Source organism: Aedes albopictus, chromosome 2 (genome assembly GCF_035046485.1).
Source record: "Aedes albopictus strain Foshan chromosome 2, AalbF5, whole genome shotgun sequence".
NCBI classification, from domain to species: domain Eukaryota; kingdom Metazoa; phylum Arthropoda; class Insecta; order Diptera; family Culicidae; genus Aedes; species Aedes albopictus.
The window spans coordinates 35543359-35566944 of NC_085137.1; the positions used below are offsets into that span (position 1 = coordinate 35543359).

At 38.8% G+C, this 23586-nt stretch overlaps 1 protein-coding gene across 1 annotated transcript in view; it reads right to left on the reverse strand.

Moving 5' to 3' along the window:
- Positions 1–21720, reverse strand: part of LOC109621402 (lachesin-like) — a 114800-nt gene extending 93080 nt beyond the window's left edge. Inside the window, exon 1 of the mRNA XM_020075434.3 lies at positions 20914–21720. Within this exon, the coding sequence (XP_019930993.2) occupies positions 20914–20992 (79 nt within the window). The 5' untranslated portion in view covers positions 20993–21720. The remainder of the gene's footprint in view (positions 1–20913) is intronic.
- Between the last annotated feature and the right edge of the window lie 1866 nt (positions 21721–23586).

Genomic DNA, 23586 nt, shown 5'->3' on the forward strand with positions numbered 1-23586 from the left:
GGATTATTTACTATAAAGATTAATCCATGTCAATGAGCACTTGTAGGCGGCGCCTTTGCAGGTTTTGTCGTGCTTTAGCTCGAGGAAGTCTGAATCCGCGAGCTTGGCATTACTCATCATCGCCTTCAAAATCTCTGAGTGCTTAGACTACTCTGTCTGGTTGACGAGGTTGTCTTCCTTCTTGCCCTTGGCATTTGCCTTCATACTTCTTCTTGGCTTAGCGTCCCTAAGCTCATCTTCCTCATTCTCAATTCTTTTCTTCTTCTGCCTGTCCACAAGGTCCAGAAAGCGTTCTCTCCCTTACCCGCCCTAATCTGAAGTTGCTGAGGACCTACACATGGTCGCAAGCCTCTGCTCCCTTCGATTCCTACTCTTTCAAGCTGGCAGGTATTACTGCCCTTCACTCTCCGGGTTAACAACCGGCCTTACGAATGCCACCATATAGCACCTCTCCTGTCGGCTGCGCAGCCACCTCCATTTTTCTGCATTCTATTCATCCCTATTTTTTATGGCCTTCATCAACCATGATCCATCCATGACCTCTCCCGCCATGCTAGTCAGGAAGAAAATGGCGTTCCCTATACTGGCACTTCTCACACAGCTACCTCATACTGTCCCTACTCCGCTTAAAGAATTATCTAACTTACCCGCTTCTTGTGAAGAGGTTGAACCCCAGACAACCAGGAGTCGCATAAGGACGCATGCAGTTCATCGTAAAAAGTACTATTTTAAGCTTCTATCGCATATAGGTATGTACGGCGGAGGAACTCTTTTCATCGCGTATGGTGTTATTTTTGTACTTATTGCGATGTATCTGGAAAAGTCGCATAAGAATACAAACCAACTTTTATATATTTTTATTATTCGCAAAAGTGTACCAACGAACTCGCAACGTATCAAATGAATTCGCTTAATTGCATACCACAATGATTTTATGACTTCTCTTTGTACTTGTCATATTATGCCAGTTTAACTCGCATTGGTGTACGAATGAAATCGCATGAATGAAAAAATAAACTCGTTAACGGGTGCATAAAAACTCGCATAAGCTAGAAACGATTATGTTGACATAAGGCGATTTGATATGTGAAAACATTGAAAGAGGTGCTGTTCATGCAGTGCCAAACAACTACAAAACAGTGAATAGTCATCGTTATGGTTATAAACTCATTAGTTTTGTTTTGTGGCTCTGATAATCAATAATGGATGACGAGGTAGTGGAAACAGTGCGGGAAATCACGCTTAGTTGGTTCTACCTCCAGATAGTCTGGCGAATACGCACGTAAATTGGGGCTCGATAACCCAAAGGACATTAGTTCGACACTGAGATGACAATAATTGTTTTTTTTTTTCGAATATTATTAGGTAACATAAGGTGCTATGTTACGTCACAATAAGACACACCGTACATCACATAAGATGTGGCTTCAAGTCTTATGGCGTTAATATTGTCCCGCCAATGCACGTATATTGCCTCCACTTTTGCACGCATAAGGCACTTTTGCTGCATCGTATACGATGTAACTTAACTGCATAAAAGTACGCATAACACGGTCATAAACTTCATTATACGTGCAAACTGGTGGTCTAGGGTTCGCCACTACCGCTACTAAATGAGTTTTGAATATTCTTGTTCTCAGTTTGTAATCCCACGAGTAGCAGTGGAAAAACGTCCACCATGCATTAACGCGAAATGGACAAACTACTGTGAGCGGTGCATAGGTACCCCTCAGGCTTCATTAACGATGGACCATCCTATTCACCACTACGAACATTTATTCCTAGATTCCACGATATCCAAGATATTAGAAGTTTTCACCTTCTCTACTGCTCGTCTAGCTACTGTCAAGTTGGAGGGGTAGTCCGTGTTGAAATCTAATTATTTGGTCTTGCTGACATTGATAGTTAGACCTGCCGCAAAGGAACGTTCGGCTAGGTCATTGAGCTTACTCTGCTTGACAAAGCACCATTGGTCTAGTAGGGCTACATATTAGCCAAATCGAAGTCGTTCAGATGCTCCATAGTGATGTGTTGCTAATGTAGCCCACAATTCGATGCACGATCAAATGCCCCCACAAATTGCTCGTTGATTACGATAAGGAATATTAGCGGTGATAGTACGTCCTTGCCTCAGAACCCTTGCGGCAACCCGGTTGGTCGGATGAAGCTTGACTCTAATCAAATTGTTTTCGTAATTCACATATATTTTGATATGTTTCTCTGTGTTTTAACATAATAATATGTACATTGCACAAGCACTTGCTCGAGGAAAGGGTTTTTAAGTATAATAGCTTTGGTTATACCCATTCCACTATAATAATATCAATATGTAGATTAATACACTACGTGCCCCTCCACTTTTTCCTAAAAACTTCCAGAAACATCAACCTTTTCTATTCACTGGCCTGTCCCTGAAATCATTATCATCTTCTTTTTGTAATAGAAAGACTTATCATTGAGTATAACACTGACAGATGAGACATTTGGTTTATTTGAGATTGGTTGCTTGTGAAAAATAATTCAAATAATTACAACAAAAACAACCAAAATCCGTCCCAAAAAATGTCAAATAACTTTTTTCTCCCATGATGAATATTTTTGACCCCATAGCAACTTTTTCTAGTCTCAATCAGACCTTCCGAAAGAGATATGGGTCATTGGTGTACATCCCGGGCCCAGACTCCATACATTTTTGCCCAGTCTCCTTTGTTGAACTTACCGGATTGACAGGTAAGAAGCATTGCAGTTAAACCGTTTGCACCGACCGAACGTCTACTGTACTTATTCTTGACATATCATTCCTACTGAAACATAGCCTTCAAACTCCAAATGACATGACAGTAGACAGCAGTGGAGGCAAATTCGGTTTCATGCGATACTGCGAGTTATAACGCCGGGGCAAGTCCGCCTTGTCTTAGAACCCTGCAGAAAATCGCTTAAGAAATTCTTTGATAAATCCCTGGAGAAATTTCATGAAAAAATTCTGGCGAAATTTCGTGGTATATCCCCCGGATGAATTTCCACCGAAATATGCAAAGGTATTCTTGGTATAATTCCTAAAGGAATTCATGGAATAATCACATGAAGAATTTATGTAGAAATGTTACGTGAAGTACCAGCGGGAATTTCTGGAGGGATTCAAAGCAAACTTCTAGAGGAATCATAGCGGGAATCTATGGAAAAGGCGAAATTACTGAAGGAATCATTAAAAGAAGTGCTTTAAAAGAAAATGAGGCATCCCTGGAGTTATTTAGCAGGGTTTCCTCGAACCAGCAATCTTTGATTGAATCTCTGAAGAAATTCCTGGTGGTTTTTGCCGAAATCCTAGCATGAGTTTTCGGAAGAATTGCCGGTGAAATCCCTGGAAAAAATTACTTATGGGATGTGCAACAATGGACTACCCGCTTGACGCACACCCACAGTTGATCAGCAGGAGTAAATCCATTTTATTTTGTATGGTGAAAAGCATCTAAACTTGAATTACTTGAAATAGAAAGCTTTTACTGAAAAAAAAATTGGTAGGCTTAATAGTAGTCACCATTATGCACAACCACTACCAAATATTTTTTTCGAATAATGTATTCCACTTTGATTAATTTGCCTTTAGATGCTATTCGCCATACAATATTTTTGCGATTTACTTTTAGCGATTTTTCGCGCATACAAGCTAGCGCCACATTGGTCGATACGGAGAGTAGGAAAACAGCCGATGTAGTTAATTCTTTGGCGAGTTTTTAAGGTGTGTAACAATTGGCGATTTACCCTAGATGATGGATATATAACATCAAAAAGATAGAGCAGTTGCATGCCTAGTTTTGGCGCCTTGGTCAAAATTGTTCTCAAAACAGGTTGCTTCAAGGCAAAGTCCAGTAGCCACAGGATGGCCAGGGAGGTCACTGGCCCTTTTCATGGTTACTAAGATGATGGATATGGAAAATCAGGAAGATAGAGCCGTCGCAAGCCTAGTTTTGGCGTCAAAGCCAAAATGTCCACGAAACTGGTTCCTCCAGAGCACATTCCGGTGGCCACGGTTTGGCCAGGGACGTCACTGATCATTTTCATGGTAACTAAGATGATGGATATGAAAAATTATGAAGATAGAGCCGTCGCATGCCTAGTTTTGGTGTCATGGTCAAAATGTCCTCGAAACAGGTTCCTCCAGGGCACATTCTGGTGGCCACGGGTTAGCCAGGGAGGTCACTAAGATGATGGATATGAAAAATCATGAAGATAGAGCCGTCGCATGCCTAGTTTTGGTGTCATGGTCAAAATGTCCTCGAAACAGGTTCCTCCAGGGCACATTCCGGTGGCCACGGGTTAGCCAGGGAGGTCACTGGTCATTTTCATGGTTACTAAGATGATGGATATGAAAAATAATGAAGATAGAGCCGTCGCAAGCCTTGTTTTGGTGTCATGGTCAAAATGTCCTCGAAACAGGTTCCTCCAGGGCACATTCCGGTGGCCACGGGTTAGCCAGGGAGGTCACTAAGATGATGGATATGAAAAATCATGAAGATAGAGCCGTCGCATGCCTAGTTTTGGTGTCATGGTCAAAATGTCCCCGTAACAGGTTCCTCCAGGGCACATTCCGGTGGCCACGGGTTAGCCAGGGAGGTCACTGGTCATTTTCATGGTTACTAAGATGATGGATATGAAAAATAATGAAGATAGAGCCGTCGCAAGCCTTGTTTTGGTGTCATGGTCAAAATGTCCTCGAAACAGGTTCCTCCAGGGCACATTCCCGTGGCCACGGGTTGGCCAGGCAGGTCACTGGTCATTTTCATTGTAACTAAAAAAAAATATTTGGATAATCATGAAGATAGAGCCGCCGCAAGCCTAGTTTTGGTGTCATGATCACAATGTCCTCGTAACAGGTTCCTCCAGGGCACATTCTGGTTGCCACGGGTTAGCCAGGGAGGTCACTGGTCATTTTCATGGTTACTAAGATTATGGATATGAAAAATCATGAAGATTGAGCCGTCGCATGCCTTGTTTTGGTGTCATGGTCAAAATGTCCTCGAAACAGGTTCCTCCAGGGCACATTCCGATGGCCACGGGTTGGCCAGGGAGGTCACTGGTAATTTTCATGGTTACTAAAATAATTGATTTGGAAAATCATGAAGATAGAGCCGTCGCAAGCCTAGTTTTGGTGTCATGGCCAAAATGTCCTCGTAACAGGTTCCTCCAGGGCACATTCCGGTGGCCACGGGTTGGTCAGGGAGGTCACTGGTCATTTTCATGGTTGCTAAGATGATGTACATGAAAAATCATGAAGACAGAGCCGTCGCATGCCTAGTTTTGGTGCCATAACTGAAATGTCCACGAAACAGGTTCCCGCGAGGGCCATTCCGACACCCGGGACAGGACCAGATCGTGTTGACCGGTTCCACATGTCCACTATCAGACGCGCATTATCCAGTTGGACATTTTTGCCGAAAACACCAACATTGTATCTAGTAAAGCATATAAACCATAATTGAAAACGTTTGCTGTGTACTGAGTACACGACGCGACCGCTCGTGTAACGGTCTGGTTCAAAAAAAAGTTACACCAGCGGTCGCGCCGGTGTACTGAGTACACATTTAAAATGTGAGGTTAGAATTACGTATTTTTCGAGTACTTTCCGTGCATTTTTTCATTTTTTTTCTGCTTTACTAACAAGAAGAAGAGTGGATCTTGGAATAGGACCAACACCCGGTTCAATTTGGTGCGAATTTCGATTATTTTTTTGCATTTTTCTGAGACGCGTGTACTCAGTACACGCAAGCGACTGATGGTGGGTTAAATGCAATTTTAGGAACTGTTTCAATGTGTTTCTTACATACATAGACAAAACCGTTGGTACTAAACAATCGATTGCCACTAGGAATACCTGTAAATCTTCTGTGTTCCCATTTTTGTGGAACCTTGAATGTGATGTGATGTAGCTATTCTGGTCATTAATCAGTTCCAAAAGTTTGGTTTTTAGTTGAAAAAAATGATCCAATGTGGTTGAACTCGTTCTTTTCAAAGGAAATTGCATACCTTAAGGCGTTTAATGGTCAATTGCAAAATTTAAATTTACAATTTAACACTCGAATCCATTAGTTGTAAGAGTTTTAAGAGTTATTCGTGTTCAGAAGATCAATATTTAGCGGAGAAGGCAATTTTCTATTCTTATCGATGCTCAATTGTATGCTGATTAATTTCGCCCCAAAATGGAATTTTGAAATTTTTGGTTTTTGAAGTTAACTTAAAGTTTAAATTTGTTGAAGAAAATTCCGTTGTTTCATGGAAATCCACCCGGTACTGGTTTTGCAGGAATTGGTTTGGGTAATATTTGCATCGCTAATGTTATCCGCAAAAGTTGTTTAAAGTGATCAATTTGACCCCGGATTACGATACATTATGAAATTAAAAATATGAGCATGAGCATGGATGACCGCACAGTTCGTTGTTGCTACTTCGTGATTGACCACAGCAGACCAAGACAAATTAGTAAAAACAATTAGGGCTTGGGACAACCATACACAGTTCGAGAGCTCAACTTTAGTAAGGATAATAACAGCGCCGGCCACGTCCTTACGGTCATCGTATTTAGATGGGAGGGAATGTTAGAGAACCAAACGCAGTTATAGAGATCGAGAATCGCTGCATCCCCACGATTGTCTCAGTAAAGGGACCATTAGACTGTTTGTCATTATCACAAATATTTGCCATTGTAGTCCGACATTCATCCGAGGTTGCCATGATTTACGTTGCGTTGGTCATTTGTTGGGCTTGTTTGGCCAAATATTTGTCATGTCTAACCTTAACCCTCTAATACCCAAATTTTTGATTTTGATCGAAATATCATTTTTCGTCATCTAAAATCGATTTAAACATGTTTTGGTGGACGGGTCACGTCATCAGGATGTCGGATAGCAACCCGACTAAAATGGTTCTCGAGTCATCCGACCGGTACAAGAAGACGTGGAGCGCAGCGAGCTAGGTGGGTCGACCAAGTGGAGGACGATTTGCGGACCCTACGCAGAGTGCGGAACTGGAGACAAACTGCCATGGACCGAGTGGAATGGAGGCGGCTACTATGTACAGCAGAGGCCACCCCGGCCTTAGCCTGACCGGTAAGGTAAGTATGTTTTGGAAGATGATTCTTTTTAATTCTCGATTTCGTGAATTTCAGTTTTTGATTTTTCTAATTATTATTTTTGAACATCCCCACACTTTTATATTTTTCCTGGAAGTCTATTTGGGGTACGGATTTTTTGGGATGAACACATTTTGAGATTTTATGATTATTGTTGAAATATTTTAATTTTAATTTTTTTTTCATATAAAATATTAATTTCCGTGCAATTTTAAGGGAAATAATTTCAGAGTGTATTCGATCTCCATTAACTATTAAACAAGGATAGAACTGTTTGGGACAAATTTAAAATATGTTAATTGTAGCGATTCAATACAAAATGAACAATGATTTCTAAAAGGTGACCAAAACATCAATTTTTCAATGATTTTTAAAAAATGTAAATACGCTTTAAAATACACCAAAAACCATTTCGAGATATACAAAAGAGTCCTAAATATCAGCCAAAAAAATAAAAATTTTGATTCCCCACGAAACAAAAATTACAAAAATGCTCAATCTATACCCCGTCTAAAGGCGGGGTTGGGTATTAGAGGGTTAAGGAATTTTTGTTAGTATGGTAGGGTACAATCGACGACTTTTCTTTACGAAAACATTTCTAATAAAAAAAATCCTGTCGCGCGTCTCCACCCCATCAAGGAGCAGCAACTTTTAGCCCATTTCGCGCGCTAAGTGTTGAACTAGCGTAAGTTAAAAACACCATAATAAAGGAAAAAAAAAACATTTCACGCAGGAATAAACTGAACGCAACAAAGGACACATCAATAAACCAAACCATATGTATTCACAACATGGAATAACACAATATTCTGGTACATTATTAAATTAAAAGTGCCTAAAAATCACCTGCGTAAAAAAGATTTTAGTGTAGGTATCAAATCATTTTCTTTCATTTTCCCACAATGCTCGTTCTCTCGGGATAATAAATTAAAAAGAACAATTAGGTGGACAATTGAGATTTCATTTTAAGTTTTATGAATTTTGTAGAAAAGTTATGTTTGTGCCTTTTTCTTAACTTAACTTAACTTCTTTTCTTAACTTAACGTCTCAACTTGTACAAAACCTGTCCATGATCTTAATGTTCTTCTTAGCGTAGTGAGCCACAGTATGCTGTCTCTTGTTTTGCAAAAAACAAAAAAAATGAAAAAATCAAAAAGTAAATAAAGTTTTAGGAAAATTTTAAGTCCGTATTGCATTGTGGTCCCTCAAGGAGTCAAACGATCCCAAACATTGTATGGAGGCAAAAAACCTGATTTTTTTTCAGTCGTAAGGAAATCCAGATCCTAATATAACGGATCTCGAGCAGAAGAAAACATCACATATTCTTTTTTTATATCATATTTTGTTATTATTGCCTTGTCAAAGTATTACTTTTTTATAACATGTTTTGTTGGGCCATTTTATTTTTATATGATCAAGTTATTGAGATTTAACAATTATCAATTAAGCAATACCCTTTGTAGTAGAACAGTTTTTGTTACATTTTCGAGGGGGGCTGGTTACAAATCTCAGATTCACAGTTTGTCCCATCATTAAGACCTAGAGCGAAATCACATTCCCTATACTAAAAAACATCCAACATCCACTCCACCGTGCTCATAGCTTGAATAAAATTATTAATTCCCAATGTGACAGTCTCGATTATTTGTTTATCGAGCGACCTTCCAACAACGGAAGAAACCTTCACCAGAGCACGCACATATTCTGCCTGCACCCAGCATCCAAGAGGGGTTGACACACATATGTACTATCTATGTATGCTTGCTTATCAGTGCAGACAAACAATCTTCCTCTTCGTGAACCCGTGCAAAAAAAAATCAGCCTCTCCTTGGGAAAAAAGCCTATCCGTGACTCGTTTGCCACTTGCTCGCAAAAATGACAAACTTCCTAACTTAAATAAACACAATCCCTTCGGAATGATAAACAATTGTGCGAGAGGTTTATGTTTGAGGAACGAGTCTTCGCTTGCATACACGCTCTATCTTCAGTGGTTCGTTGGAGGGTTGCTCTCTTCAGGTCACGATCGATAGCATACAACTGGAGAACCTTCCACAAATATTCAAGATTCTTACTGTTTATCATTGTTTGCCTTATCGTTTTTATTACGATTACCGTGGCGTCATCACTTCATCAATTGTCACCTCTGAAGATTGAAGAAAGTAAATCTGTTATAGCAACCCTTTTCTTCACCATTGCTCGTGCCACGCATTAACCCCTATCAGAAGCAAATTCTCCCCCTGGGTTTCCGAGATAAGAGAGCAAACTTTACAGACACCCGGAACCAGCAAGCAGAACTGCGAAAACAAAGACACTTCCTAATTATTATTTCCGAATGCCATCATCACCACCGTCGTCGCTGCCGTCGTCCGAAGAAAGATCAGAAGTCTTTCTTTCGACCCAACACCCCCCGTGGAATCCATTGTCTTGCGTTGCGGATTATGGCCTTGAAGAAGTGGAACAAACACCCGGGTCATAACAACATCCGAGCGCAAAGTGGGCTAAAATGGAATGAAATTGATGTGAAAAATGCAGTTTATTTGTTAGAGCTATGTCGAACTAGCATCATCAACAATGATCTTTGAAATTTTTGTTATATTGATTGGTTTTTCCACAATATTTACATTTACCAGTGCTTTAATTTTCACGACTTGAAATGAAACCTTTACATTGGGGGCTGTCCATTTATTACGTAAGGAGAGTTTCATGATTTTTCAACACCCCCTCCTCCCCTTGTAAGATTTTTTGTATGAGAACCTTATTTTTTTGTATGGTGTGTGAAATTTCTTAAACCCTCCTTCCACATTAACCTTACGTAATTAATGGCCAGCCCCTTGGGTATTTTCTGAACAATAACGATAATAGTATACAGCATTATTGAGCCCAGTGAGCAGATGATCAGTTTTAGCGTACAATCTAGGACAGGGTCTGAAATGTGATGACATAGTTTCAATAAAGCAGGAATGTTCCGAAACAAATTATTTCCTGCTTCATTTCATACTAAAAGATTTTAAGTTGATTAATTACACCGCAAGTTATTACATTTTAGTGAATACTTTTTTTAACAATGAAAAACTTGGTTTTCAGTTCTATCCATGGGGGTGGCACTAGTTTTGTCAAGCCAAAATATCAAAAAAAAATATATAATAAATAAATAAAATAAATAAATAAAGACTTGAAAAAAATATCCCAAAAAAGCCGGTGCTACCCGCTAAAGTTTGTCGGGTTTTATTAGTTTTGTTTTGGTTTTTTTAGGACATATCGGCTTTAGAAAACTAGTGTCACCCCCAGGTTCTACCTTAAAAACGTTTCTACTTTGAAATGTTCAAAGCACGGTTCCGAAATCAGCTCATTACTTATTATGCATTTAAGGACAAGGTATTTGGAGTACATTGCTCAAAATTTCTAGAGCACCGTTTTTTAGAACCGTTGAACGGATTTGGATTAAAATGCATCACGCTATTGACAACCACTGAACAATTAGCGTGATGCATTTTCATCCAAATCCGATCAACGTTTCTAAAAAACGGTGCTCTAGAAATTTTGAGCTATGTACTCCAAATACCTTGTCCTTAAAACTTTAGTCCCTGTTCATGACTATTGTTTTATTTTTTTAACTAGTTGGGTAAACATGTATCGTTATATTCGCTAATTCCCACCACATCAGACGTAAAATAGCCAATCTTTACAGATATTCCGACTAACCTGTGACAATGCCTGATTAGATGGAAGCTAACAGATGTAGACTATCGATAACCACTCCTTTCTGTTTAGCACTGAGAATCGAATGTTTACACTAAGTTTCACGTTTGAGTTTCATTCTACTTACGAGTTGATATTTTTTCGACGAAGGCAACCACACTAAAGCAGCACCTAGCGGAATTGTTCTTCATCATCATTCAATTTTCACTTCGCCAGATTCGTTGAACTGACCTTCAATTCACGCCACAAAGCTCTGTGGCACTTCAAAGTTGGAGCTGCGGTCAATTTCCTCATAGTTTTCTGCATACCAACGTAAGCAGGGCACAAAAATCAATCCAAATCAGTGCACAATATCTAAGCTTTTGAATAAGGGCTGCCAGACATTTTTCCCGACATTTTCCGTAGTGAAAAAGAGGATTTGTTGTACAAATATTTTTGAAAGCGGTTTTTCAAACCACAAATTCATATTGATGACCAAACTATGTATTTTTCGCCAAACTTCGATTATTTCTTAGTCTTAAGTTAATCTGCAACCTTTTCACGTTGTAATGATGCATAAAACCGAATACTTAAAAGCAAACTTAAGTCTTTGGGGACGGTCGTTTTAAGGACATTGTCAGATTTTCAACACGTTTGTGCAAAAACTTTTCGAGGACTTCTTGTTCCCTTGACTCTATTTTAAACATCATGTCAAAATATCTCCCGAAGTAAATATTTTTTGATTCCTTACACAATAAGCTTTCATTTGCGCGATTTGCGCCATATGTTTCCACGATTCGTTGAAAATTGTAAAATTTCCATCCAAAATGCGGTAGCTAGATTTTGCTGTGTGCATACCTTACTATGGAATGACCATGCGTCTCCATCTTTTCAAAAATTCCGTTTATTTTATTATTTTTTCAATAAACAGCCATGGGCTACTGGGTGAACTCCAGTTAGTAGAAAGAGTACCAGCAAATTCGCCTGCTGCAGAGTGCTAATCCTTCAAGAATTGCTTCAGGCATTCTTCCACAAGTTCCTTCTGATTTTCCTATTGAAGCTTCTTCTCAGATTCCTTCTAAAGTTTACGCGTCAAGAAGTTCCTTAGCATTTATTTTTTTAAGAATTCCTCCATCAGTTCCTTCCGATAATGCTTCAAAGATTTCTTCAGTGTTTTTTCATGGAGCTCTTTCTGAGATTCCGCAAGGAGTTTCTTAGAGTCTGAATTCCATCAGAAGTTCCTTGACGAATACCTCTTGAAGTTCCTTTTGGGATTCCGATAAAATTTTCCATGATTGATCAGAAGTTGCTTCTGGGATTTTTTCAAGACTTCTTTCAAATATTCATTTTTCTGGGAATTTCAATCGTGATTTCTTCCGGAATTCATCCTTCCTTTTTGGATTTCTGCAAGAGTTTTCTGGGATTTTTCAAGGAGTTTTTTCTGAGATTCCTCCTTTGAAAATTCCGAGATTTCTCAAGAAATTCCTTCCGGGATTCTTCCAGGATTTTTTTTTTCTAGATTCCTCCTTCTCAGATTCCTCCTAGAGTTGTTTCTAAAATTCATTCAGCAGCTCCTTCTGCAATTCCTGCAGGATTCGTCAAGAAATTCATAAGGATTTATTATTTGGAGAATTCCTCCCGCAGAAAATTCAGGAAGAATACCGTCGTGCGGGGCTACTTTTGAAACGCGGGTCTACTTTGGACACTTTTGAAAATGGATTTTTTTAATTCAAAATATGGTTTAAATCTGTTTGATATCTTTGGGACTATTATGAAGCAACAGTTTTCCCTTCATTTGGTTGAAATTATATTTCAAACAGACCGTTTATTGCTTGTCAGGACGCGAAAAAATATCGAATAAACCAATAAAATATACATAACGTATCAGAACATCTATGGTCTGTAAGCATTGTTTCTACAGTACATAAATTTCAAAGGACTGATCAATTCATTCAAAATGTATCAACGTAGCATATACATTCGAATATTTGTATCGTTATACATTATAAATGACCGTTTCACCTAAATAAAGGATTGATGGCCCCTTTTTTCAGGCGATTTATATAGCAATATCACGCTGTTCATAATACCAAAGGTAGCACAGAACCATCTTAAAACGCATATATTTATTGAAATCATGTCTGATATAGTATGCTATAGTATTGATACAAAGTAGTTTTCTAAATAATCATGGAATTTGAAATGCAGTATTGTTATAGATAAAAATGTCCAAAGTAGCCCCCATCCGGTTCTATATGAGATGTGTCGGATAGGTGTATGAACAACTTTTTTGTTTACTGATGGATTTAGTTCAAATTTTGCATATATCCTACATACATACTCACCATTATAATGTGTAAAAATTGTGGAAATCCATCTACTACTCTGGGAGTTATAATGTCATAAAGTTGAATAACCTCGAAAAAGTGTAAAAAGAAGCCCCGCACGACGGTACCGGAAGGAATTCTTGGAGAAATCTCGTAATTTTCAAAGGAGATATCTCTGAAGAAAATGGCCGCCTTAATGGGCAAACAAAAAAAATAATACGGGTCTACTTATTTCCGGTAACGATCATTCCTTCCGAATCTGAGCAATATCGGAGCACTTTTATTTTTTGATCTATTCTTTTTTCGTGGAATGGCTGAGCTTATGTATTAATTAGTAATTGATGCCAAATTGCGCCTCATGGTCAGGTGGCAAGGTGTAAATTTTATCATTATTGTTATTATTATTTTATTATTGTTTAGATGGATAAAAAAATACCCTCCTCCTAAAGTTATACTTATTCTCATTTCTTGTACGTTTTTGTACACTGTGCATCATCTGCTTTGCATCCTGTCGAGCGGATCTCCAACAGTCACAACCGAAAAGAAAAAAAAATCAGAGGAACAAACGTCGCCAAACTTTTACCGAAAATAAACGAAAACTGAAAGTGCGAAAATAAGCAGAACCAAAAGTACAACAAAAATAAACACGATGCAAAAGCGGTTAGTGTATTGGTGGAAGTGGATGCATACTAACCGCAAATGTATAGAAGTTGTAATTTTCTTATCTGACACTACCATTTCCATCAGAGAATGCAGGTAAATGGTTAAAGTTTGCTTTTGCTCTGCTTGTGACGATGTGTTTTTCAAAGTGTTTTATGTAAAGGTTCGTGTGGCAGAATATTTTACGTTTACATATCATGAAAGGTGATGAAAACATGCTATTTCCTTTCGTTGGATTTTCCATTGATGAAAATTATTTGAATGTTTCCTTAGGTGTTTTAGGTAGGATTGTTTCTTAAGAGAATCAGTAAAAAAAAATTGCAAAAAATATAGGGTCAATAGTATTTTGGAGAATTATTAAATCAGGGGTTTCCACTCTGTTTGGCTCATGGTGCACTTTTGAAAAAAGCGATTCTCAAGTGCATACACTCGCCTATGAAATATTTTCTCTCTCACAGAAGTGATTATGACACTGACTTGCATTTCTTTTTCATTAGTTGTCGAAGATTCGTTCGGGTGATACAGTTGTGGGATATAAAATGTTTTCTTGCTGGGAATATTCCTGGAAAATTTCAGACCCATCAGGTATAACAAGGCCGGCTCCAGGGGCACGCTATCCTCCATTTGTGTCATCGAGTAAGCCCATAGTGAAATTCATGCAACATAACTGATAAGTTTTTAACGCATTCCTGACGAGAAACATACTGAAAAAGTTTTTAATAAGAAGGCACGAAATGACAAATCGAAAGATGAAATTTGGTAAGAATCGTGTTCTGGTGGGATTCGATCCCACGACTCCGTATGCGCTACACCTAACTAGACCGTATTCGCTTTAGCTAACTCAGTCACAGAACAAGTAACAATTATTTTTCACAAATTTCATCTCTCAATTTGTCAATTAGCAACATTTCGTGGCTTCTATTTACATTATTTTCCAGTATGTTTCGGAAATACCAGAAAATCTGGTAAATTCCAGTAAAGAGCAATATGTATCATTGTACCCTAACAAGAACCCCGACGAACTCCTGCATGGACCCCTGTATGATTATTGCTGTGATTTTTGAAAAAAGTTTTTCAATATTATTACTTGATTTCTAGAGAAATCTATTTCAATAACCCCTGCAAGACCTTTGGAAGCTATACTTTCAATGCTTTCCCATATTCCTGACTAGGTATTTGGTAAATTTCATCTAGGTTTTCTGACCAACTAATATGATCGGAAGAAAATCCGTTTGAAATCACTAACATTTTAAACAATCCTGGAAAACTGATTTTGAAAGCATTGGCATATCCCTGCTCAGGCTCTACGCCTGAGATTACTAGCACTGATATTTCCATTAAGAATGTCTGATAGGGTTTTGCTGAAGCCCTTCTTAAATCCGTTATTTTTGTTAATTTTTCTTCCGCCTTCTGGAGCCCCTTCTGATGGGCTGCGGGTGAATTAATGTTCACAAAAATCAATGTCAGGGATTCCATGTGGAAACTAAGTTCGTAAGAACAGGTCTTACTTCGAGAATAATAGAATTTTTTAGATAAAGCTTACTGCTGAAAAAAAATATGCTAGAAAATTTAAGAAGGCATTGATAAAGCCTGATTATTCACAAGTTTTTGAAAGATTTTTTTTACAAAATTGAGGTGAAAATCAAGAGATTTACAGCTATTCCATAGAAAATCGATATAAACATACTTGGTGTGTTTGTAATTTGTCGAAAATAATTAAACTCGTATGGATTTTTGTGAAATTAGAATAACTGTTTTGAAGATAATAGGGTGGACCAAATAATTAAAATTGATCATAACTAAAAAAAATCTAAAATCTTAATTTTTGAACCAGTTGGTCGATTTTAATTGTATGATTTTTTTTGTTGACAGATAGTAAATTGAAGTTTTCAGAAAAAAAAAACAAATAAAAAGCCGAAAATGTGTTAAGGTGCAAATAACATGTGATCGTGCAAGTGGTAGGTTCACTAGGTTCAGCAACATTTCTTCTCTGGATTAAAACACTTATAAACGGTTACATATTTTATTACGGCAGCCAATTAAACGCCCCATAATAAATTCAAAAGTTTCCATTAATAATTCGAAAATTGCCAATAAATAAATAGGGGTGGAAGCAATAGTAAACTATAAAAGTTCCATAAACAAATCAAAAAGCGCATAAATAAATCAAAACTTCCCATAAATAATTGATTTTCGAGCAATAAAAAATGCCAGAATTTCCACAAATAAATCAACAATTGCAATAAAAAACTACATTTTTTCCACCAGAAAAGTTATGATTTGTTTATGGAAATTTTATAGTTTATTATTGCTCCCACCCTTACTTCTTTATTGGCAATTTCTGATTTTGGTATGGAAAATGATGAATTTTCTATGAGACGTTTATATTTTAGCCATTTTATTACACGGTATGGTACAAGTGGTATGGACTACGTTGTGTTTATTACTGACTAGATTTGCTGAACCTTATAGCTATTGTATGATAGTGATTGTGGGGTTAGAGTTCTGCACCGCTGTCCGAACAACATGTAATATGTAGGTTTTCTCATACTTTCACGGTGTCTGAAAAAGGGTACTCTGGTTTTAATTTTTATTGAACTACTAGCTGTTCTCGGCCAACTTTGTCTTGCCTACTGCGTTTTTTGACGTTTAAAATCCCTATCCAAGTCCAAGTCTTCGTTCAAAATGTATGAAAACCTGATTTTGAAAAACTCTCAATTTTTCGATGTATTTTTTTACTCGTAAACTTTTTTTGGGTGAAAACTAACAGAACAAAACTCAGACAACCTAAATCGGACCATCCGTTCGCAAGTTATGCGCAGTCACACGTATGTCGCTGCATTTTTTTTTAATATATATAGATTCAAAACATTTGGCGATTATGTTTTTGAAAATAGACAGCCATATATTTTTTCTACAAGTTTCTCTAAAATTATCTCATATTGTGAATCCTTATAAAACTATGCATTGAACTGCATTTTTGAGTGATTCCATGATTTTCGACGAGTTTTTTAGCCCTACACACCAATTTTTTTGAAATCCTTCCAGAACAAAAAAAATCAGCAAAATAAATTGCTGACTTTCAGCAACATTTTTGCAGAATTTTAGCACAACGTTGCTGATCAACTGTTAAAATTGCTGGATGGTTCAGCAAATTGAAAAATAATTGCTGATACTCAGTAAATTCGTATTGCTGAATGAAATCAGCACAAAAAAAAATCAGCAAAGTTTGTTGAATACCAGCAAACCGAATTTGCAGTGTAGTCTAAATCATCTCGAGACCACGTTTTACTTCCCTTCTGACGAAAGAACTCACATTTTGTGAGTTTGTCGGGAGTGGGATTCGGTTCCAGGTCCTCAGCGTAACAGTCACGTGTTTTAACCATCACACCAGGGTTACTCCAGTAATTTCAGGTGTATAGAAATTGATCGACCGAAAGTATAAAATTTCTAAAAGTGTCTAGTATGAGAGTATATTGCTTTTTATTTTCAAAACATCATCCCTCAAAAAAAAAAAACGATCTCTTAAAAGGTAACGCTGAATTTTCTGATTTTTTTGTTAAAAATTTTAATTGAGGGCACTCGTACGAGGACCATGGAAACGTGAAAAAAAAAACTAATAAATCTACACCAAACTCCCACAATTTGATGGGCTGGATGCATCGAACGCAAGTGAGAGTCCTGATTCGACTGCACCCACTGGTAAAGGAGTACAAGAATAACCCATACCTTCTTTATGGACGACCTGAAGCTGTTTGCGGAATCAGTACAGATGCTGCATCAACTGTTGCAGCTTGTCACGGTGTTCAGCAACGACATCCGGATGGAGTTTGGAATTGACAAATGTCGGTCAGTCCATCTTCGCCGGGGTTAAGTAGTGGACGCAAGCTGTTTCCGCGTCAATGAACAGGAGGAGATTCGGAAAATGGTTGAATGTGAAGCGTACAAATACCTCGGCTTCCTGCAATTGAGAGGTATGCGCCACACAGCGATCAAGAGGGAACTGCAGGACAAGTTCTTGCATCGTGTTAACTGTGTTCTGATGAGCTTTCTGTCAGCCGGCAACAAGGTGAAGGCGATCAACACGTTTGCTGTGCCCCTGCTGAGCTACAGCTTTGGGGTGGTAAAGTGGACCAAGACTGCCCTCGAGGCGTTAGAACGAGCAGTACGAGTGGCGTTGACCAAGCACCGCATGCGCCATCCAAAGTCGTCCATCGAGAGAGTCACCCTGCCACGCGCAGTAGGAAGAAGAGGCGTCACCAATATCCAGGCACTATGTGTCTCCCAGACCCAGCAGTTGCGGGCATATTTCATAGAAAGCCAGAACCGTCATTAAATGTATCGCACTGTATGTGAAGCTGACCACGGTTACAGCGCATCTGGCGCAGGAGGATTACCAGCTGAACTGCGTTACCAAGACCGTTGACGAGATGATCGTAGCGTGGAAGCAGAAGGAGTTGCATGGGACGCACCCCCATTAACTGGAGCTCGAGTACATCGATAAGGCGGCGTCGAGCGCGTGGCTGGTGCGGGGTGTCCTCTTCTCGTAAACAGAAGGTTTCATGGTAGCCATCCAGGATCGCCCAAGCAACACACATGTTATATAAAAGTTACGACAGCGCAAGTTTTGGTTGTATTGAAGTTTATTTTACGTAATTTTAACACAATGTTAGAATTACGTCAAATAAACTTCTATACAACCAAAAGTTGCGCTGCCGTAACTTTATTATAACATGTGTGTTGCTTGGGCGGGTAATTGCGACGAAGAACTATCGGCAATACATATTGCACGAAGACGTGGAGGACCGCTGCAGGAAGTGCAATTCAGTAGGAGATACGATCGAGCATGTCGTTGCAGGCTGTCCAGTGTTAGCTGGATCTGCCTACCTCGATCGTCACAACGAAGTTGCCAAGATTGTGCACCAACAGCTTGCTTTAAAGCACAACTTGGTCGACAGATTTGTACCCTACTACAAGTACCAGCCGGACCCGGTTCAGGAAAATAGTTGCATAAAGCTGTACTGGGATCGCGAGATCATTACGGACGTCCTCATTCGTGCCAACCGGCCCGACATTGTGGTTTACGACAAAAGGATGAAGCGGGTAACCCTCATCGACATCGCTGTACGGTTAGACCATAATGTCCGATCAACGTTCTCCGGCAAGATAACCAAGTACCACGACCTCCGTCCGTATAGTTCCAGTTGTCCTCTCGGCAACCGGAGTTGTCCCTAAATCTCTGCTAAGGTCTAAGGAAAGCGGTGATTGTTGGAACCTGTTCCTGAATCATCAGATTGCCCGGGGTAGGAGAAAGTTTCCAGCAATTTTTGCTGAGAAGTGCCAAAACTCTATACATAATAATAATAATAGTTTTTTATTTAATTTCCGTCTTCCTAAGTACCGACCAATAATGGTCGTGTTTCTTCTTGCACCTCGCCTAATGCCTCATGGCCAATTTGGTATCATTCACTTGGAATTTCAAACATTCTCGTTTTCGGTGCGTTCCCGGTCGATTTTCGCAATTATTTTTTCGTACGAACACGTCGGAGCCCTGCACGAACGTAACATTGGAAGAATGGTGTGGATCCGTTGACCCGTTCCCGAGCCTTTTCGTGACATACAAACACCATTCCATTTTTATTTATATAGATTTCAATCTGGAAGTCACAATTCCCGGAGCGTTAGAAGTGTTTTGTAATTTGTAAGTTTTGTGTTTTGTAATTTGTAAGTGAGTACTGACGCACCACATGTCGACTCATGGAGGTTTTACTGTATTGTTTTAACAAATTATAGAAAAAAGACCGATTTTACCCTAGATTATGGCACTCAAAACATATAAAAAGGTTTCTTAAGCCAGGGTAAAATGGTTCTGCAAGGCGTAATTGATCACCCATCTACTGAATTGTAATTCCATACTATGAACTTCCAAACGACGATTGACATTGTGATCATATACTTCATACCTCAATCACATCTAGTGGAAATATGACTAGATATTAGTGTGGATTTTTCAATGTTGGGACAACAGTTAGCTTTGCTTTATTTTCTCAAGAATCTTCAATGTGTTTTAGCTAAGTGTGATACTAACTAACCGATTGCCATTTAAAGTTCCTGTAAACTTCCTGTGTTTACATTGGTTGTGGTGTCCAAAATGTCCATACAGTGTCGGACAAAACAATAAGACCACCAGCCATTTTTCATACAAAATGGCCAAGTTTGACGATGTGGTGCTCGGTTTCTAGTGAATCGATTTGGCTGAAATTTTGGCAGTGCCCATGGAGTTATGTGAATTTCTATTTGTATTTAATTGATTGAGTTCAGTTCACTACATCAAAAGTTACAGATATACGGAACGACAAAATAATAGGACCACTTTCAGATTGCCATGATCAAAGGATACAGAGAGTATCTGATACTTGATGATTGATAAACAAGAACTAAAATTAAGAATGCCATTTAAATTTGGGGACATTTTATTGAATTGACCACAAATAACCATCATGAAAACCTGGTGTTAGAATTTTGTCGCACCGTATATCTATAACTTTGGAAGTAGTGAACAGAACTCAATCAATTTAACACAAATCAAAATTCCCATAATTCCAAGTCAGCTATCAAAATTTCAGACAAATCGGTTTACTAGAAACCGAGTGCCATATTGCCAAACTTGGCCATTTTGTTTGTCTTATGTTTTTTCCGACACTGTATATTCTTCTACAAATTATTGAAAACTATTCTTTACCTAGCTGGTACTCAATGCAACATATTCCATCAGCATAGATTAAAAATTATTGTGTACATGGACATATTACTTTTTGCTTCGAATTTGATATTCAACAACAAAGTTTATCAAGTTTTAAAAAGGGTTTAATTAACAAATTTTCTCGTTTTGCCTGTCTTATTTTTTTATTCGTGCAAGCATTTAGATATCATTATTTAACCATGATAAACTCCATACATGCATACACCGGCCCTTTCACAAGCTTATCACTTTCAATATTTGAAATGTTACAAATGTTTGTGATGCATGTCTTAACATTGCAGTAATTTTCTTCCCCATTGGGTTCAAACGGTTCTAATTAAGAGATATCATAATCAAGCAAACAGCAAGAAGCTACTCACTTCCGGATATATCCTTCTGCACACAAGTGGCCACAAACTCGAGTAGCAAAATTGCCACAACACGCACCGCGGGGGCCATGCCAGAGCTCCAATTCCAACACCCTTCTGTGCACGGCAGGTGCTGATGATTCCTTTAGCTCAAGACGCAGCAATTAAATCAGCTCCCGTCTGCTTCCTTCTGCACTGCTCCAGTAGCCGAAATGTTGCGCGCCGCACACGGCGTTTAATTATTTCTTTTAATTACACCTTTATCCTCGGCTTACCACGACTTTGCCGTCATCCAAAGTGTAGTCGTACGACGGCAGGACCTTGCGGTCGTCACCATTGCCATAACCATCGAAAGCACTAGCTAGCACAACAACTGCCACTACTGTTGTTGACCCATCATCCAGTCTCAGCTTAAAATCCACACTCGCAGTAGACGAACTCGGCACTCACGCGGCCGGATAATTGTCAACAGCATTGACCGCCAACATTATCCCTCACTCATCAGCATACTTAATTGAAATCACTTCAAACACCGCGTGTGCGACCGACAAACGCTACACAACCGTCCAACCGAGAAACAGAACCAAATGTTGGTGCCCGACGGACGACTGGCGGATGGACAAACGGTGGACAGATGTCAAATCGGCTACAATCCTTTCCTCACTCTGGTAATCGCCAAATGCCACAGTCCGATTTTCGGGAACTGCTCTGTTGCAACCGCGAACTCTGAACCGCACCAGGTGTAAATATTAACTGACTCCAATTTTCCAGCGGCAAGTCAATTTGAAGCGAATTTCCCAACCGGCTACTAGTACGGACAACGACCAACGACGACGAGGATGGTGAGGAGCGCTTATCGCGCTTGAGACTTTCTGTATAGTGTTCCTTCGAAGGAAAACTGACAGCATTTGGTTAGAGGCTTGCGTCGATGAGCGGTTCCAGCAAACCGTGAAGAGCGAGCGGATGGCATACCAATTGGGAGCTTTCGTCGTCAACTACGTGTCGAAGTCACTGGCGATGGCGTTGATGGTTGGGTGGCGCGGATAGGAAATGACGGGAGAATCAAGTGTGGAGCGTGTGGAGCGAGGAAAATTATCCTTTTTATTTCCACGAGCAAGCGGCAGCTGTTTGGCGTCGTTATCGTACTGTTGGAAGCGCTTCGTTGACGTTCTCGTGAATAGGTGGTTTTTGTTTTATGCATGGCGGGTTAGAAGAATGAGGATATCTCTTGGAAGGATGCTTCCTAGACAGGTTTCAAGAACAAGCTTGTCGACCAGATGATATAGCATAATTATATTCCCTTTTGAATTGAGTTCTGAAACGGTTTGAGATAATTTCATATTCTGAATCTGCACACCAAATTTGGGCCGGAATCCAAAGGTGCCCAGGAACCTATTTAAAAATTAATTTGGAGTTTATATAAGATGATTTCAAAAGATCTCTTAGAAATTGATTTTGGGTATCGAAATGAAGTTCTGAAAATCTGAAAAAGTCATAGTGGCTCAGAAAAAGGCGCTCTTTCGTGTAAAATCACAAAATAGATAAATCGTTCAAAATTTTAAAACCCAATAACTAACAAACTATGTTATAATCTAGAAATTACATAATTTATTTGTTTGTTTTTGTAACAAAGTTAGAACAAAGTTTATTGTAATAATTTCAAGTCAATAAAATCAAATCTAGTTCTGTTATAATTGAAAATATAAAATTTTGTTTTGCATTTTTTTGTTGTTGTAGGGACCAATTGTCTTAGAACTATAAAGGATAAAACGTCTAAAAGGTCGAATGGTGAAAAAGTCGAAATAACAAAAGGCCGAGTGTGTGCAAGAGGACGAATGGATAAAAAAAATCACAAACTAGAGGGTGTTTCTCGCTTATAATGATGGTTTCCGGCCATTTGACCGAATACCATCTGGCCAAAAGGGTCGTTTGCCCGAATACACTCTTAGAAGAATCAATTACTGAACTTATTTCAATTATTAGCTATTTCGAGATGAATGCCTAGCAGAATGCTAAGGAGAATACTGAAAGAAACATTTTATGACACCCCGTTAATTCTCAGAAGAAATCATGGGAGACTTCTGGCGAAAATCTGCAAGAAATACGAAGGGAATAATGCCTGAGAAATTACTGGAAAGATTCCTGAAAAAATCCGCAGAAAAAAATCAGAAGGAATCTCTTAAAAAACGTCTGCATAAATTGTTGGTACTAGAGGAATTCTTGAAAAAATCCCTCAACAAATTTCTGAGGAAGAAAAGCGCTGAATAAATTTCAAGAAAAATTATATAATTTCTCGAAGGAACATAGAAATCTTCCGACTACTACCTGCACAATTTTAATGAAATGATTTTCTGGAGGAATCTTTGAAATAATAGCTGGATGACCTGCAGATATTCGTTGAAAAAAAAAAAATCCTAAAAAATGCTAAGGAATTGTTGCGAAAATCTTTGGAAACAAATCCCTACAGAAAGGAATGAACAAATCCATAGCATTGCCTGGAGAATACCCAAACCAATTATTGGAAAAGCCCCTGGAGGAAATTCCAGAGAAGTTACTTTAGAATTTTTGCCTTTCTCGTACACTAAGTGTACTGGAAAGGCTATATGTTCACTCCAAAAATGATTTTTTGATAGAAGGCCCGGAGAGTCGAGTCACATATACCAATCGACTCAGCTCGACGAATTG